General features: G+C 42.1%; 1 protein-coding gene across 9 annotated transcripts in view; it reads left to right on the top strand.

Moving 5' to 3' along the window:
• Positions 1 to 1,339: 1,339 nt before the first annotated feature.
• LRAT (lecithin retinol acyltransferase) overlaps positions 1,340 to 14,750 on the top strand; it is a 49,768-nt gene continuing 36,357 nt past the window's right edge. For 3 of the 9 annotated variants that reach the window (XR_002648248.3, XR_016393361.1, XR_016393362.1), the window contains exons 1-2: positions 1,357 to 2,247; positions 11,754 to 11,913. Coding sequence is in view for 6 of the 9 variants with exons in the window: in XM_022599640.3 (XP_022455348.1) it covers positions 1,708 to 2,247; positions 5,978 to 6,130 (693 nt within the window). In the remaining 3 variants the exon portion in view is untranslated. The other 6 variants (XM_089912298.1, XM_089912297.1, XM_089912296.1 and 3 more) reach the window with 5 other exon arrangements.

Raw genomic sequence — 14,750 nt, 5'->3', positions numbered from 1 at the left:
TCCACTGCCTCTCCCGCCTTCCTCTTTCGATTCTTTTGTGGGAAATGGAGTTTTCTTCTCTTTGCCAGGACTATAATGTGATTCGAAATCGTTTGTGAAATGAACAAAAGTCACCAGCAAGCGGGACGACTGGCAGATAGGGGGCGGGAGCGAAGGCCGGGTCTCGGAGGATAATGGGGAGCCGGCCTCCTCCCCGTCTGGTCTCCATGGTCCCCTTCATCTTCCAGGTAAGATGAATGTCTCTTCATCCATCACCCGCCGGGAGGCCCCTCCCCCAGGCGAGCGGAGAATCTGCTCGCTGAGGAGACCTATTAGCCCCACACAGGGAGGCTTTGTGGAACAATTCGAGGCTCTCCATTGCGGGCTTTGTCCGAGGAATTCAAGCATTTACTTAATGCGTTAGCACGGAACTCTGCGCTGGGTCTGGACACCGCGTGCCAAGCCTGGCGCGGACTCCGAGACCGCTGCTCCCTAGCCTAAGTGCTCCCCAGTACCACCTCGCCGGTGAGCCTGGGGCCCGCTGCGGGGCAGGACCTCTTCCTTCCTTGGTCAACTCCGGGGGGCTGCGCTTTAAGAGAGCGGCAAAGTTTCGGTGGGTGAACCGAAGCTGGATCCACGTGACCCTGAAGCAGAAGAAATAAACTTGACATGAATTTGGCTTTCCAGGAGGACGTTGGGCGCTTCGCCGTTTTACGTGCTGAGCGTTGGGAGCCGTACGCTCAACGGTCACTGGTGCCTCTGAGCGCGGAGGCGCCGCGGGTTCCGATCATCCGCGGGGTCGCTTCCCACCCGCGCGGTCGCTTCCCACCCGCGCGCCAGCTGAAAGCTAGGGGCATTCCTGGCATTTAAAGGGAAGGAGGGTGCGCGGTGTGCGGGGCCACGCCTCTACGGAGTTTAGGAAGGAGTCTGCAGGCTTTCGAGGCGCGCACAGTTCCCAGAGTATATGCAAATATTTTAGTAAGCCGCGGTCTCCGAGAACCCTTTAGAGGGAGGTGGTTCTGCTCAGAAATCTCGCCCGAGGGCACTTTCCACCGAAAACGACCCAAAGTGCCCAGAACACGCCCCAGTCTAGACAGGGGCAAGATCTTTTGTGCGGTCACGCCTCGGCCACTACTCTCCAAAAACGGCCGCTTAAAGGCGGTAAGTGCTAAGGTATCCAGCTCAAGAGGAAGCCTGCATGTGGAAGGGGTCGCAGGGCGGAACTTAGAAGCCCAGAGACGACCCGCCCCTTCCAAAGAGCCTGCGACCCCGCGCTACACCGCAGAGAGCGGCGTTTGTCGCCGGCGCCCAATCAGCTCTCTTCCTGGGTCTGTGACGGCGTTCGGCCCCGCCCCCTCGAGGGCGATAAAAGGCCACAGAAAAGGCGCAGCTGAGTGCACCGCGCGCGGCCCTGCTTCCCGGCACCGCCTCCAGGTGCGCTTCCCGGCCTGGGGCTCGCGGGGCGGGTCCCGCTGATTCCGTGGCTAGCCGCCGGCAGCTCCTCATCCTCCTCAGTCGCCAGTGCGGTGCGGCCAAGCCGATCTCCTGGCTTCTCCCCCTCCCTTTTTTCTCTCACTGCCTCCTGCGCAGACGGCGTGCCCCGTGGCACTGGGCTGCTGGCCTGCGGGTGAGCAGCGGCGCAGCGCCCCTGTCCGGCCAGCTCACCTTGCCCGGCCCGGCCGTGCCCGAGTGGCGACGGTCCCCCCAAGACACACTTTTCCCTGCAGGATGAAGAACCCAATGCTGGAGGCGGTGTCACTAGTGCTGGAGAAGCTGCTCCTTATCTCCAACTTCAAGCTCTTCAGTTCAGGCGCCCCGGTCGAAGACAAGGCAAGGAACACTTTCTATGAGATCAACTCTTTTCTCCGCGGCGACGTGCTGGAGGTGCCTCGGACCCACCTGACACACTATGGCATCTACCTGGGCGACAACCGTGTCGCCCATATGATGCCCGACATCCTGTTGGCCCTGACTGACGACAAGGAGCTCACGCAGAAGGTGGTCTCCAACAAGCGTCTCATCCTGGGCGTCATTGGCAGGGTGGCCAGCATCCGCGTGGACACAGTGGAGGACTTCGCCTACGGAGCCGACATCCTGGTCAATCATCTGGATAGGTCCCTCAAGAAGAAGGCGCTGCTCAACGAAGAGGTGGCGCGAAGGGCGGAGAAACTGCTGGGCATGACTCCCTATAGCCTCCTGTGGAACAACTGCGAGCACTTCGTCACCTACTGCAGGTTCGGTACCGCGATCAGCCCCCAGGCCGACAAGGTACCACGTGTGACTCCCCGGTGGGCTCGGTGGGGACGCCCCCTCCCATCCCTAACCTTTCCTATCCCCTGCGAGCAGGGATTGAGTTCTAGACTTAGTAACGAACCCTCTGGTGTTCGTCAGGGAAGCCAAATAAATACATAAACGGCGATGTGCCTTGCAGGATATCTCGAAATGCACGGTGAAAGAGTGTGGCAATGCAGTACCGCTGCCAGCGATGCCAGAGAGCTGCCCAGTTATTGCTGCAGACGTCATCAGGGTGTCCATCCAGCGTAGTTGAAGTGACAATGGGCAGGTGACTGGGAGGGTCACAGAAAATCTGTCGCCGTGTGCTTGCAACTTTACCCAAGAATTGCAGTTGGAAGGAAGGTGTCTAGAGTTCATATTTAATCCGTAACACTGTATAGTACAAATTGTTGTGCCTTTAAAACAAGGAAGCATGCTGTTTTCCCCATCTATAAGCTGCAGAGGGTGAATTCCCTTTGCTTAAGATAAACTGCCAAATTTTCCGTTAAGAAGACCTCCCTGGTAGATCCCTTACTCCTGTGGCTGAGCTTCAGAGAAGTCTTTTCCTTGGTATTCTGCATTCCTTCTGTGTTGGCTTTAATTCCCATCTAGACTTCCCCATTGTTAAGCATCCTTTACACACTAGCCCCACAGGTGGGTTACATTGTTTCTGGGTTCCCCAGAGATCAAAACAATTGGCTTTCAAGAAGAGCCATTAAATGTTGGAAGGTAATTTTATGGGTACTATAAAAAGGGGGGAAAAACTGTTAGAATTTAAGATGATTAAATTAGCTACGAACGCAAAGGAAAAGCAATGGATTTTTATTGCCTTTTGAAACCTCTTAACTTGTAAAAATCAAATTTTAAGCAGAGGTATTGTTAGTGCGCACCCTTCACAATGAAAACCTGGGCAATCACATAATGAGCTTCAGATTATACTCTTCATGTTTAGATATTTGGGTACCAAAAGAATCTAAGTCCATATAACCAATTTTTTTATTGCTCCACATCTTAATTTTTTGACCCATATGTGAAAATCTTTCTCTCCTGTCGCAGATCATGAACGTATAGTGCTTGTATACATCTGTGTATAAAACTCCTTACAGATTGTTTATAAAGCCACAACAGTCTCGATCTAGGGATTATTTTCTAAGCAACCTAAAAAAACAGTTAGAGCACTCTGCAGTGATTCAAGAATCACAGCTTCCGTCCATGCCTGTTTAGAAATGAACTTTACCACATTTACAAACACTGGCTCCAAAACTGTTCAAAAGGAAACACGTCAGATTTACTTAGGACCCAAGCAAATCATTTCTCTAAGGAAAAACAGTATTTCCCTCCCATAATTAGGAGTTACCCTTTCATGGAACACATATAGCACTGTATTATATATTTCTCCAAAAAAACAAAAAACACAGTACAAGTGCTTTTTAAAGGTAGTAAAATGTTTAATCAGCATAAATAACTAGTTGGAGTAGTTTTTCCTCTTTGTCAACTGTAAGATTTTATGGACGTAGAGCAGTGCTTTAATTGCTGTTGCTGCATAGCGCCTCTTGTGAAACTTGAGTTTTTGTCTTCACTTTGAATGGTCTAACAAACAATTTGACCACAGAGTAGATTTCCCGGGGAAAAAAAAAATCTCCATCCCAAATTTTCCAATTTTTAAGGACTGTTTTTGAACATGCCCTGAGAGAAGTAGGTCATTAGTACTGAAGGAGGACTGGTTTCTATTTTTTGGAAACATAAGGAATGACAATTCTGGGACTGATGGTTGAGTTCTCCATATATATAACTATTATCAGTATAACATGAGAGTTGCAAAGTTGTCTCTCACTTAAATTTGTTTTTATAAAAGCTCTCAAGAGCACTTTCCCTCAGGAAAACACTACAACTAATGTGAAAGTGAACTGGAAGAGAATCTTTTTTTTTATTTGTAGTGATGCTCTTTACAAGTTTAGAAATCATAAAATTAAACTATTTTATATTACTGTTAACAGTTTCAGTATTTCATAAACTATAAAGCCCTTTAATTAGTAACTGTTACTATTCCTTATGCTTTTTTTTCTTTGCTGATATTGCTTTGCATTGCCAAAATGAATACACATACCCCTTTTAATTTCCGGGGATTCAGTGCTCAAAAGTTCCCCTGTAGGCTTCTTAACAACTAGAACCTAGAGGACATTTCCTACTGTGGAGCAACACCAGGGGTACTTCCTGGACTGATGGCCAAATGAACATGAACAGGACATTAGAAACATGATGCTCCTTGTGCAAGTCTTCTTTTGGGGGAAAGAGAGTCCACAATGATTCTATGTTGGCCTTAATTAAAAAGTATTGGAAAAAGATAAAAGAAGCATGACTGTATCAAGACAACATTCTTATTTACCTAAATGTATATCTCCCCATTATTTGCCAAGCAGCTTTTCTCATTGTCCTGAAAACGTCATTCAGTTTGATCCTCATCATTTTAAGATTGTATATTTGTTACTCAATGTCTTGTTAGTTTAGTAAAAAGAGACAAATCATATGTTTGACATACAAAAAGAATGACATCTGGATAACCAACAGGAAATTTCATATTTGTTGAGATACTGTATGAAAGTACAGACAGAGACAGGCTTGCAGTGAAGGTAGTGTGTTAAAATATATTGGACTTGTGCATTCATTCCATGAAGAATTTGGAAACCCAGTTTTCCAGTACTAAATACGTCACTGTAGGAGACCCTAAAAGCATATACAATGACACGTCTAGAAAAGGAGCTTAAAACCAGTATGAGTAGGAAACTCTTAGCAAAATGGAGCAATTAATTGCTGAATTCTGCCCCGACACTGATGAAGTAGAGATAATTGTCAACAGATCTAGCAGTGATAACAATCGTTGTAATACCTTATATTTATACAGCATGCAGACGAATACAAAGTACTCTTGCAAAAAAATCTCATCTGATCCTCACAACAACCTCAGTATTCCCATGGAGAAGAGGGTAGCCTGGGCATGTTAAATGATTAAAAGGTGATCCAGGACTCAGACATAGGCCATTACTTCTAAGAAAAATGAGTTTTCTAGGGAAAAAAAATTATACATCTTAGAAAAATGCATTCCTCGGGGGGTAAGGATCCTGTTTAATTTATCTTTATTTCTAGCAGTCAATTTTGTGTCACATAATTGATTATGAATTTAATATATTTTGGCGGGGAATAGGATATGACAACAAAATTAGACTTTCTATGCCTTTAGATTTTGAGACTTATCAGAATGTTATCATCAAAAGTATCACCAAATTTTAGAACGGTGAGTTGTAGGAATTGAATTCACCAATAATGATAGGCTAAATTCTATTTGCTTGAGATTAGAGATCGTTTGCTCATTTTACTTTAGAATATGTTATGTTATTGAGAGGCAGTTTAATGTTGTCTTTAACCTTTAATCCTGAATAACTTTTATGTGGTTACATTCTCTGTAGTTTTCTATAGATGTTGTGTATGTACAAAGGCAACTGCCAGTATTAACCTAGTTGCCTAAAGTATCATTTCAGCTACTATGGGATGTAGAATCAAGAAGCTGAACTACTAACATCTTAAATTCTTTCCAAGATCATGAGAAAAATTCTAATTCTTCTGGTAGATAGAAAATAGCTGGGAAAGTTGAGCTCTACTATTCAGTATATGTGATTCTTCCTAGGTTTAGCCACCTTTTCTAATATTCTTAAATTTTATTTTCCAGTTTTGTGAGAATGTGAAGATAATTATTCGTGATCAGAGAAGTGTTCTTGCTTCGGCAGTCTTGGGATTGGCATCTATAGTCTGTCTGGGTTTGGCATCATATACTACCCTTCCTGCAATTTTTATTCCATTCTGCTTATGGATGGCTGGCTAACTTCATACCCTTGTTTCAGTGTGTGTATTCTGTGTGTAGATATGTTTATATTTATAGAGCACAAATCAGTATAAGCATCGTTGAGAAAAATGTGACCTGTAATACTGCGTTCTGGATAAAAATGTGATTAAGAATCACACAAAGTGCTTACCGTGTAAGCCCAAGAGCAAAGCCTTTCTGAATCTTCCCAGGCAGTTCCATTTCAAAGCACTGTGAATCTTGGAAACATGACAGCTTGTGCTAGAATTCTCCATTACAAGAAAATCAGCCCCTAAGATGATGGCCGCAGGAGATTATTTGTGGGTTTTTTTTTTTTTTTTTTTTTCCCTCCTGTAATCATTGTTCTTCTCTGTTAAACCTGAATTAGAAGATTGGAAAATTTACTGAATGAGACCACTAACTTTATTGTAAATTTATATTGTTTCATTGAAAAATTATATTAAACTAAAAAAAATTTCCCTTATTCAAAACATGTTTGATGATTGGCCAAAAAATAAAAATCACAGTTTTTTCACATATTATATATAATTTCCAATAGGTCAAGAATAACTTCATTACTTGAAACAATATTGACAAAGGTAAGGTTTAATGCTAAAGTAACTGACCAGAACTATAGAAATCTGTGTTTTCCTGCAGAAATAGCTACTAATGCTATAGTTTGATTTGATTTGGCTTTACTTAGTAGGAAACCTGGCATTCATTTTTTTTTCCTTTTATTTTTCACTGTAGTTACTGTAAACCACTCTGAGAGGAAAATGAACATAGGATTGAAATAATTCGGGTACTTGGAGTGCGTATGTGCCAGTTAAATACACAGATATCCACATACACTCAGACTGATGAGAGACAAATTAAGTTAGTTCTTGATTGCTTTATTATCATACCAGTGTAGTTAGTATAGAGCATTGGTGGAAGTGAACGTAAAAGCATGTTCAATCCATTTTCTTATGCCCTTGCGTCTGTGGTGTAACTTGCATGTATGTCGTCATCGGATAGTTTAATTTTAAAGCACTTACTAATGCACTGTATAATTTGTAAAAGCCCTAGAGGTTTGTTTCAGTTGTTCCATTTCATTGCTAAGTCAGTATAGTTTACATCCTTAAAAGAATGATGCTTCAGCAATATATAAAACCCAAACAAGTAGGAGCAAAGGAAATAACTATTAGAGATCATTTTTAAGTGTCTTAGTACCACCAGGCATGTAAGTTGATTACACAGAGGCTGTTTTAATATCAGAGTTGAGATGTAGCAGTGTTAAAGCAAGCATGCAAGTACTTTTACAAAATTACCAAATTCTAAAAAGTAAGCTACAAGCTAGACTTGCATTTCAAGTATTAAAATTGCTTGATAAACTGTCAAGAATTACAAAATAATGAGTCACATAATGAGAGGTGTGAGGAGGGTGGGGTTAGTCACTCAAATCAAAACAAATTTAAGAGCAGATTTTAGTACATCACCACTAATTTACCTAAAACAAATTCAGTTGGAGTTTAATAATAATTAAACTAATTATTTAAATGTTTTGAATAATTGAAGCATGAAATGACAAACACCACAGAATAAAGTGTTCTATGGGCCTATTCCAACCACTTAAAGTTATCTTAAGTGTGTATACATAAAAACAACCACTATGAGAACTCCATTGTATTAGTGGTTTTTCACTTACTGTATATTACTCATGTAGCGATTGTTTAAATAAATTCATTTAAAAAATATGGTGTCCTCATAAATAATTAACATCTTCTGCAGACTTTGGTATTGCAGGTAGCAAAAACCACTGTGTGATGTTAAATCTCTGTTCAAAGATAATGATCCCTCCTTAAAAGCCAAGGGAAGTACTTAAGGTTGGAATTAACATATTTAGTCTTGACTCATATCCTTAAAGCAAGATTCAGTTCATCATTCGTGCGCTCATTATGTGCCAGACACTGACCTATTACAATTTCATGGTCTAGAATTATTATTATTTGTTAACTACCTGTATTAGAGTATACACAGTGCTATGAGGGGTAGAAGAAATAAAATCTTCCTGAAGGGTCAGAGAAATCTGTGTGAAGGAGGAAGTGCCAGCATCAGGCAGAGAAATAGTAAGAGGGGGGTCTCCTCCTACTGACGTGTTCCAGTACTTGTGGGAAGAGGGAACCAGAAGGAAGGTTTATATTCCCTAGAATTTGTTGAACTACTAGGAGAAAAGGAGAGTTTTCATTCTGTTGTGCTCAGTTTGATTAGTTGCTTACCAAGGTAGAAAGAGAAGCATATATCCTTGATTGTGGTTATGGAAGAAACCCTGAGCCATTAATGTCTCTAGTGAATTCCTCTGGGCTTCATTAGTTAAGATTCATCCTTATGGTCCTGCAAATTTCTATTCTAACTTGTGAAATGATAATCCAGTAGTGTCTGATACAGCTTTTGGTGGCTTATTTTGTTCTTTGCCATACCTCGCTAAAGGCTGAACAGGACTAGCCAGGGCTAAAATGAAATAATGCAAGTATCAGGTGCTCTGCAGGTGTTGGGGATGAAAAGATGAATGAGACATTGACCTTCTCCTCAAAGCTGATGGTCTCATATACACAGAAGGATGTATTAAGACTTTCTGCAATAGAGCTGATTGAAGGCACAGAAAAAGAAGTGGTTCGTTTTCACTGATAAGGTCAAAATTATAGGAACTGTATTGAGACTTGGAAAATCGGAGTATTTTCCAAAAGGACAGATTTGGGGCAGGACATTCTACATACTGGGGACAGCATGAGCAAATGCACGAGAACTGCCCCCACCGTGCCTGGCACAGAAGAGTGAGGTACTTTCTAATTCAGGGACTGAATGCCTGAAACGGCATGGGGCATTCAGGCAAGTGCAAGTGGTTCAGAGGCTAGAGCAGAGCAGGGCTGATGAGGAGAAATGCCGGGAGAGTGATCAGGTGGCGCAAGTCTTTTTTTTTGGTACGCGGGCCTCTCACTGTTGTGGCCTTTCGCGTTGCGGAGCACAGGCTCCGGAGGCGCAGGCCCAGCGGCCATGGCTCACAGGCCTAGCCGCTCCGCGGCATGTGGGACCTTCCCGGACCAGGGCACGAACCCGTGTCCCCTGCATCGGCAGGCGGACTCAACCACTGCGCCACCAGGGAAGCCCAAGGTGCAAGTCTTGTGTAGACCAAGTTTGGACTTTATGAACGGGCAATGGAGACTTGGGGTTCAGAGAGGTAACTTCCAAAAGCATGTCAGAAGATGGAGGCATGGGGCAAGACAACAAGGGGATCTTAGGAGACTAGCTATGGTCCTCAATCTCTCAAGTAATGGCCTGTAATTGCAAGGGCGGAGAGCAAACATGTCAAGGAAATGTCAGCTGACTTTAGCCAAATCCTTATATTTGACTCATGAGTAACTCCTGGTGGGGTGTCAGGGAGGAGTCACGCATCCTTCTTTCCTGCCAGAAAGTTGGTTCCTGAAAAATAAATGAATGTGGTGACCACGTGTAAATTGGATGTTCCAGATCTTTGTTCTGCTCTATGTTTCTTACCAAGAACAAGCAAATAAGTATAGATTTGTTTTTTAAAAAATATTTTTTTCAGAATATATATTTCATATTTTTCCATTTTATATTTCATACTATTACTTTCAAGTATCAAAAATGTTTTCTGGCAATATCAAAGTTATGCCAATGGCAAAAGTCTTTTGTTATAGATGAGAAGGCTATAAGAAATGATGACTGCTAATATTCTGTTTTATAGGATCTGTTTAGAGAGCTTTACCTAACTAGATCTGTCAGCTCAACTAGTTTTATATTTGGTATACATGCATGTTCAATAAAATCAATTTTATATACTGTCCCTTCTCATCTTTGAATTTGAAATACGTAAAAGTAGATAACAAAACACTTTTTTTGAACATGGTACCCTGAAAGTTTTTGCCTCTCAAAGCTTCCCTTACTGAACATAGTTTTATATATTTGAAATTAAAATTTTTTGTGGATCTGCCTTCGGGTTGATATAATCTATGTTATCTACATCTTGAAGCCTACCTTGATTATGTAGAAAAGGGTTCGGTGTAATATTAAATAACAAATCCCTTCTCCATTCCACAAAATCAAGCAACAACAACAATCAGAGCCATGGGCATGAACTCTATAACCAGATGTGTAATGCTACCGAGGCAGCCTGCAGCTTTACACTGGCCATGGGTGTGGTGCGGATGAGGCATCAACGGGAACAAGTCCCAGGCCAGTCTTGAAATGCATTCACAGCATTGCAAGGACCACAGAAGTTACTGGGCTGAACCCTTAAACCTCTAACCAGATTTTAGAGGTGGAAAATCAGGCACAGAGGTTGAGATACTTTGTGATTATGCAAATAATTAGAGCCAGATCCCAACCTTGACTCCAGCTTTCTTTCCACTGTACCACATCAGTTCCCTGAGGCCTCCCATAAACTGGACAAGCTTTCCTCCAATGAATGTATTAATTTCTTGCAGACCTTCTGTGTACTCCAAGCAGAGCCACACATGAATGAACTAGTTAGAATCTTAGTTCTGTAGCTGCTCAGTATAAGGAGAGAGAATGGCAAGTCAATAGATTTCAAAACGATAAGCTTGTAGAGGTGTCAGAAGAACAGAGAGTTGAGACCGGTCAGTAAAGGAGAGGGATGATGGCAGAGAAGGCTTCACTGACACCTTAACTGAGCTGTAAAGAAAACAAACATTTAACGTGAATGAGAACTCCTTTTCCAGGCCATTGCAGGCACCTGGAGCAGTAAATACAAAGGCACAGTCATGAGACCCCTCCTGCAGCTGAATTGCTGCTAGTCATTAAGAACAATCACCTGTGTTTATGTTGTTGCCTTGAGAAAAAGGTGCCCAGTAGGGTTACAAAGAACTCACTTCCTCTGCTCAGGCGATGCTGGAGACAGGAGGCAAGACCATGGGGGGCTTTACACTGTTAAAGTCCCGAGTACAGAGAAAATGTTTCCTAAACTTTCCAAGTGCCTCGGCTGAATCTAATAAGCGTGCAATTTTGTGAAACACATGATGAATGGGGGTGGAATCAGATTGTGAGGAAAAGAAACATTTTATGGACAGAGGTTTATTTAAGGTAGACGGAGAAGCGGGAAGTACAGGAATCTCCTCAAACAGGTGATGGTTCCCTTCTCCCCAGTCAGCTCACAGCTGCTCCCCTGTCCCAGCAGCGACCCTGGTGCCATCCTTTTCCTGACTCTAGATTCTGTCCCCGACATTTCTTCCCATTGAGCTTTTAACTGCTATTCCCATGGCTGCCTACCTGCTGCTACTAACACTCATGTGTCATTGCTTCTGATGCTTCATGACTTTCCTCAAATCCTTTACTGTTTCTTTCACTTCTGCTTCACTCTACCAGGTCTCTGTCTCTCACTGAAAACTGCCAAAGGATCTAATTAGGCTGACTAGTCATGGTGCAGTATTGGTGCTTCCAATGAACAAAGTTCTTGAGCCAGGCTGCCTCATGGGCCACTGGACACTCTCATATCCTTTAGGTCAGATACCTTCAGATCAGGTGACATCCTTGGGCCAATCAGTTGTTGCCAAGTTGCACAACCATGGGCTCCAAATCATGGTGGAGCTACTCTAAGGAGCTACTTGTAACTGATTTTCCTTTGCAGATGGTTATCAGCCAGGTTAGAGGGAGAGTAGTACCTGATCATCACCTTCGAGAGCTCAGTCTGCAACAACATAGAGGATGGATTGCATGAGGAAACGTAACTCAAAGGACATCCATTCTGTCACCAAGATGTAGGAGAGAAATGATGAAGACTGGATGATGTAAGTCAGTGGCAGTGGGGATGGAGAGGAGAGAAAGGAATGATTCGAGGAGTGTAAAAGGGGGAGGGTGTTTCATACGGTGTCCAACCAAGAACACAAACTTTGCTAAGTATTGTCTGGCAAGATGTGCATGTGTGTGTGTGTGTGTGTGTGTGTGTGTGTGATACCTTGGTTTCTCTCTTCCACTCAGCCTCCAATCTCTTGTGAGGGCCTTACATTGGCCAACAAAGCCAGAAAGCAGCTGACAGGAGAGCCTGGGAGACAGCCTGCTATGAAAGTCAAGAAACATATCTGAGGGCTAACAGGAACAATTGGGCACCCATCAATATAACTGGTCGTATTGTGCCATACTGGGTAATTTAGGGGAGTGGGCCTTGGAAGAAGTAGGAAGAGCCTGGTTTGGTATATACAAAGTTTGAGTAGCCTCGGGCCCCATGGGTGGAAATATAAACAACTGGAAATTGGAATCTCACGCTCAAGACAGAGGTATTGGGAATTATAACAGTGGTAAATGTAGCCCAGGCTATGAATTAGACCATTTTGGGGTGTCTATGAAGAATTAAAATAAAATGTAATGATAGGAGACTAGAGTCACAAACAAGTAAGAGGGAGGAAGAAAGATCAAGAACATTTCCAGAAGGAGACTGAGGAATAATGGTACAAAGTTTAGAGCAGACCAGAAGAGACTGTGAGGAAGCCACGGAGGGGTGAGCTTTAGAAGGAAGTGTATGAATAGCATCAAGAGAGAGAAGAGAGAGAAAGCCTAAAGACTGTTCACATTGGACTTGACAAACAAGGAGACAGAGTGACCTTGTTTGGTAAGCATCCCACTAACGCTAGAGGCAGGGTATTAGGAAGGTTAGGGGAGAAGGCGGATTGTAGGTCGGAATGTAAATGGGAAAGGAGCGTGGGCTTCTTTTTGTAGTAGTTTGGTGGGGAAAGGAAGGAAACAAAGCACAAAGACTCAGAGAACAGTATAATATCTGACATGTCTTTTTTCACTTCAGCCTTGCTTGGAATGAAACATACTATGAACTGCTTTACGCCTCATTTAAGAACATAAATCAGAAGTTAATTTTCATAATTCTTTTCTAAGAGACACCCTATTTGTAATATCATCAGAACAGTACTTTTCTTTCAGAACAGTGATTAGTATCAGAGGGTCAGTCAAATCAATGAACGTTCCCATTTCCACTGACTTCTTTGAAAAGACCACATATTCAGATAGAGATTCTAGCAGGGTCATCTAGAGATTATTATTCTAAGTGAAGTTAGACAGAGAAAGACAAATATTATATGATATCACTTATATGTGGAATCTTAAAAAAATGATACAAATGACCTTATTTACAAAACAGAAATAGACTCACACACAGAAAACAAACTTATGGTCACCAAAGGGGAAAGGTGGGAGAGGGATAAATTTTGAATTTGGGGTTAACAGATACACACTACTATATATAAAATAGAAAAACAACAAGGACCTACTGTATAGCATAGGGAACTATATTCAATATCTTGTAATAACCTATGATGGAAAAGAATCTGAAAAGAATATATATTTACATATATATGTATAACTGGATCACTTTGTTGTATACCTGAAACTTTGTAAATCAACTATATTTCAGTAAAAAAATGAAAATAAAAATAAAAGAAATTCTAGGAGAGTCAGGAGAATGGGGAAGGAGTAGAAATGACTGCACAGGACTCTAGTCTTGGGCTCTTAATTCCAATAACCTGTTGAGGGAAGTCCACTGCCATTTCCTCCCTTTCACAGAATGATGGAGCAGAGATCAAGACATAATACAAGACTCAGATTCAACTGCTTCTGGAAACTTTTTGAGCAGCATGACCTCATAAGTTCTTCAGATTCTCTACAATTAAATCTCCACAAATATTCATGAAAAAAATCATAATGGAAGATTAAACAAATCCAAATGGCTAACATGTCCAACAAAAATTGTACAAAATAATGATTTCTTATCCCTTTGTCTTATGTTGACCCCAATACATGAAGAATTTTGAGACCGTTTTATCTGGCACTTGACTGAGTCACCTATTCTTTGAAGAAGAATGTGTTAGCATTCTTGAGAAAGTCTCCTTGTTTATACTGAGTCAAACAATGAGCTGAACTTCTAAGATTTATCAGATAAACAGCTTTTGTTGGCTAAGCCTGGCTGGGCCTGCAGCTGCCTCCAAGGATCTGCTCAGGCTGAAGAACCTAAGCTCCACATTAGTCCAGACACCTGATCTGACCACGTGTCTCACTGCTGGGCGGAAACCAAAGAGGTAGCAATTGCTACCTACTTGAGGGACATCAAGATTGATTTCCTCTCCAGCCTCCCTTAACACCTGCTCCAAACTCCCACCTCTCCACACAAATCTTTCTCCACTTCACCTCTAGCAAGTCACAGACAAATGACTACCAGGGAATTCAACAACAGTAAATTCTTTTTGTTTTTTGTTTTGTTTTGGGTTTTTTGTTTGTTTGTTTTTTTAATTGAACTATAGTTGATTTACAATGTTGTGTTAATTTCTGCTGTATAGCAAAGTGATTCAGTTATACATATATATACATTCTTTTTTTAATATTCTTTTCCATTATGGTTTATTATAAGATATTGAATATAGTTCCCTGTGCTATACAGTAGGACCTTGTTGTTTATCCATCCTATATATAATAGCTTACATCTGCTAACCCCAACCTCCCACTCCATCCCTCCCCCAACCCCGTCCCCCTTGGCAACCACCAGTCTGTTCTCTACATCAATGATTCTGTTTCTGTTTCATAGATAGGTTCATTTGTGTCAAATTTTAGATTGCATATGTAAGTG

This window comes from Delphinapterus leucas, chromosome 5 (genome assembly GCF_059928025.1).
Source record: "Delphinapterus leucas isolate spDelLeu-1000000601 "Yukka" chromosome 5, BTC_Dleu_Yukka2, whole genome shotgun sequence".
Lineage (NCBI taxonomy): Eukaryota > Metazoa > Chordata > Mammalia > Artiodactyla > Monodontidae > Delphinapterus > Delphinapterus leucas.
This window is presented reverse-complemented; position numbering and strand designations above follow the sequence as displayed.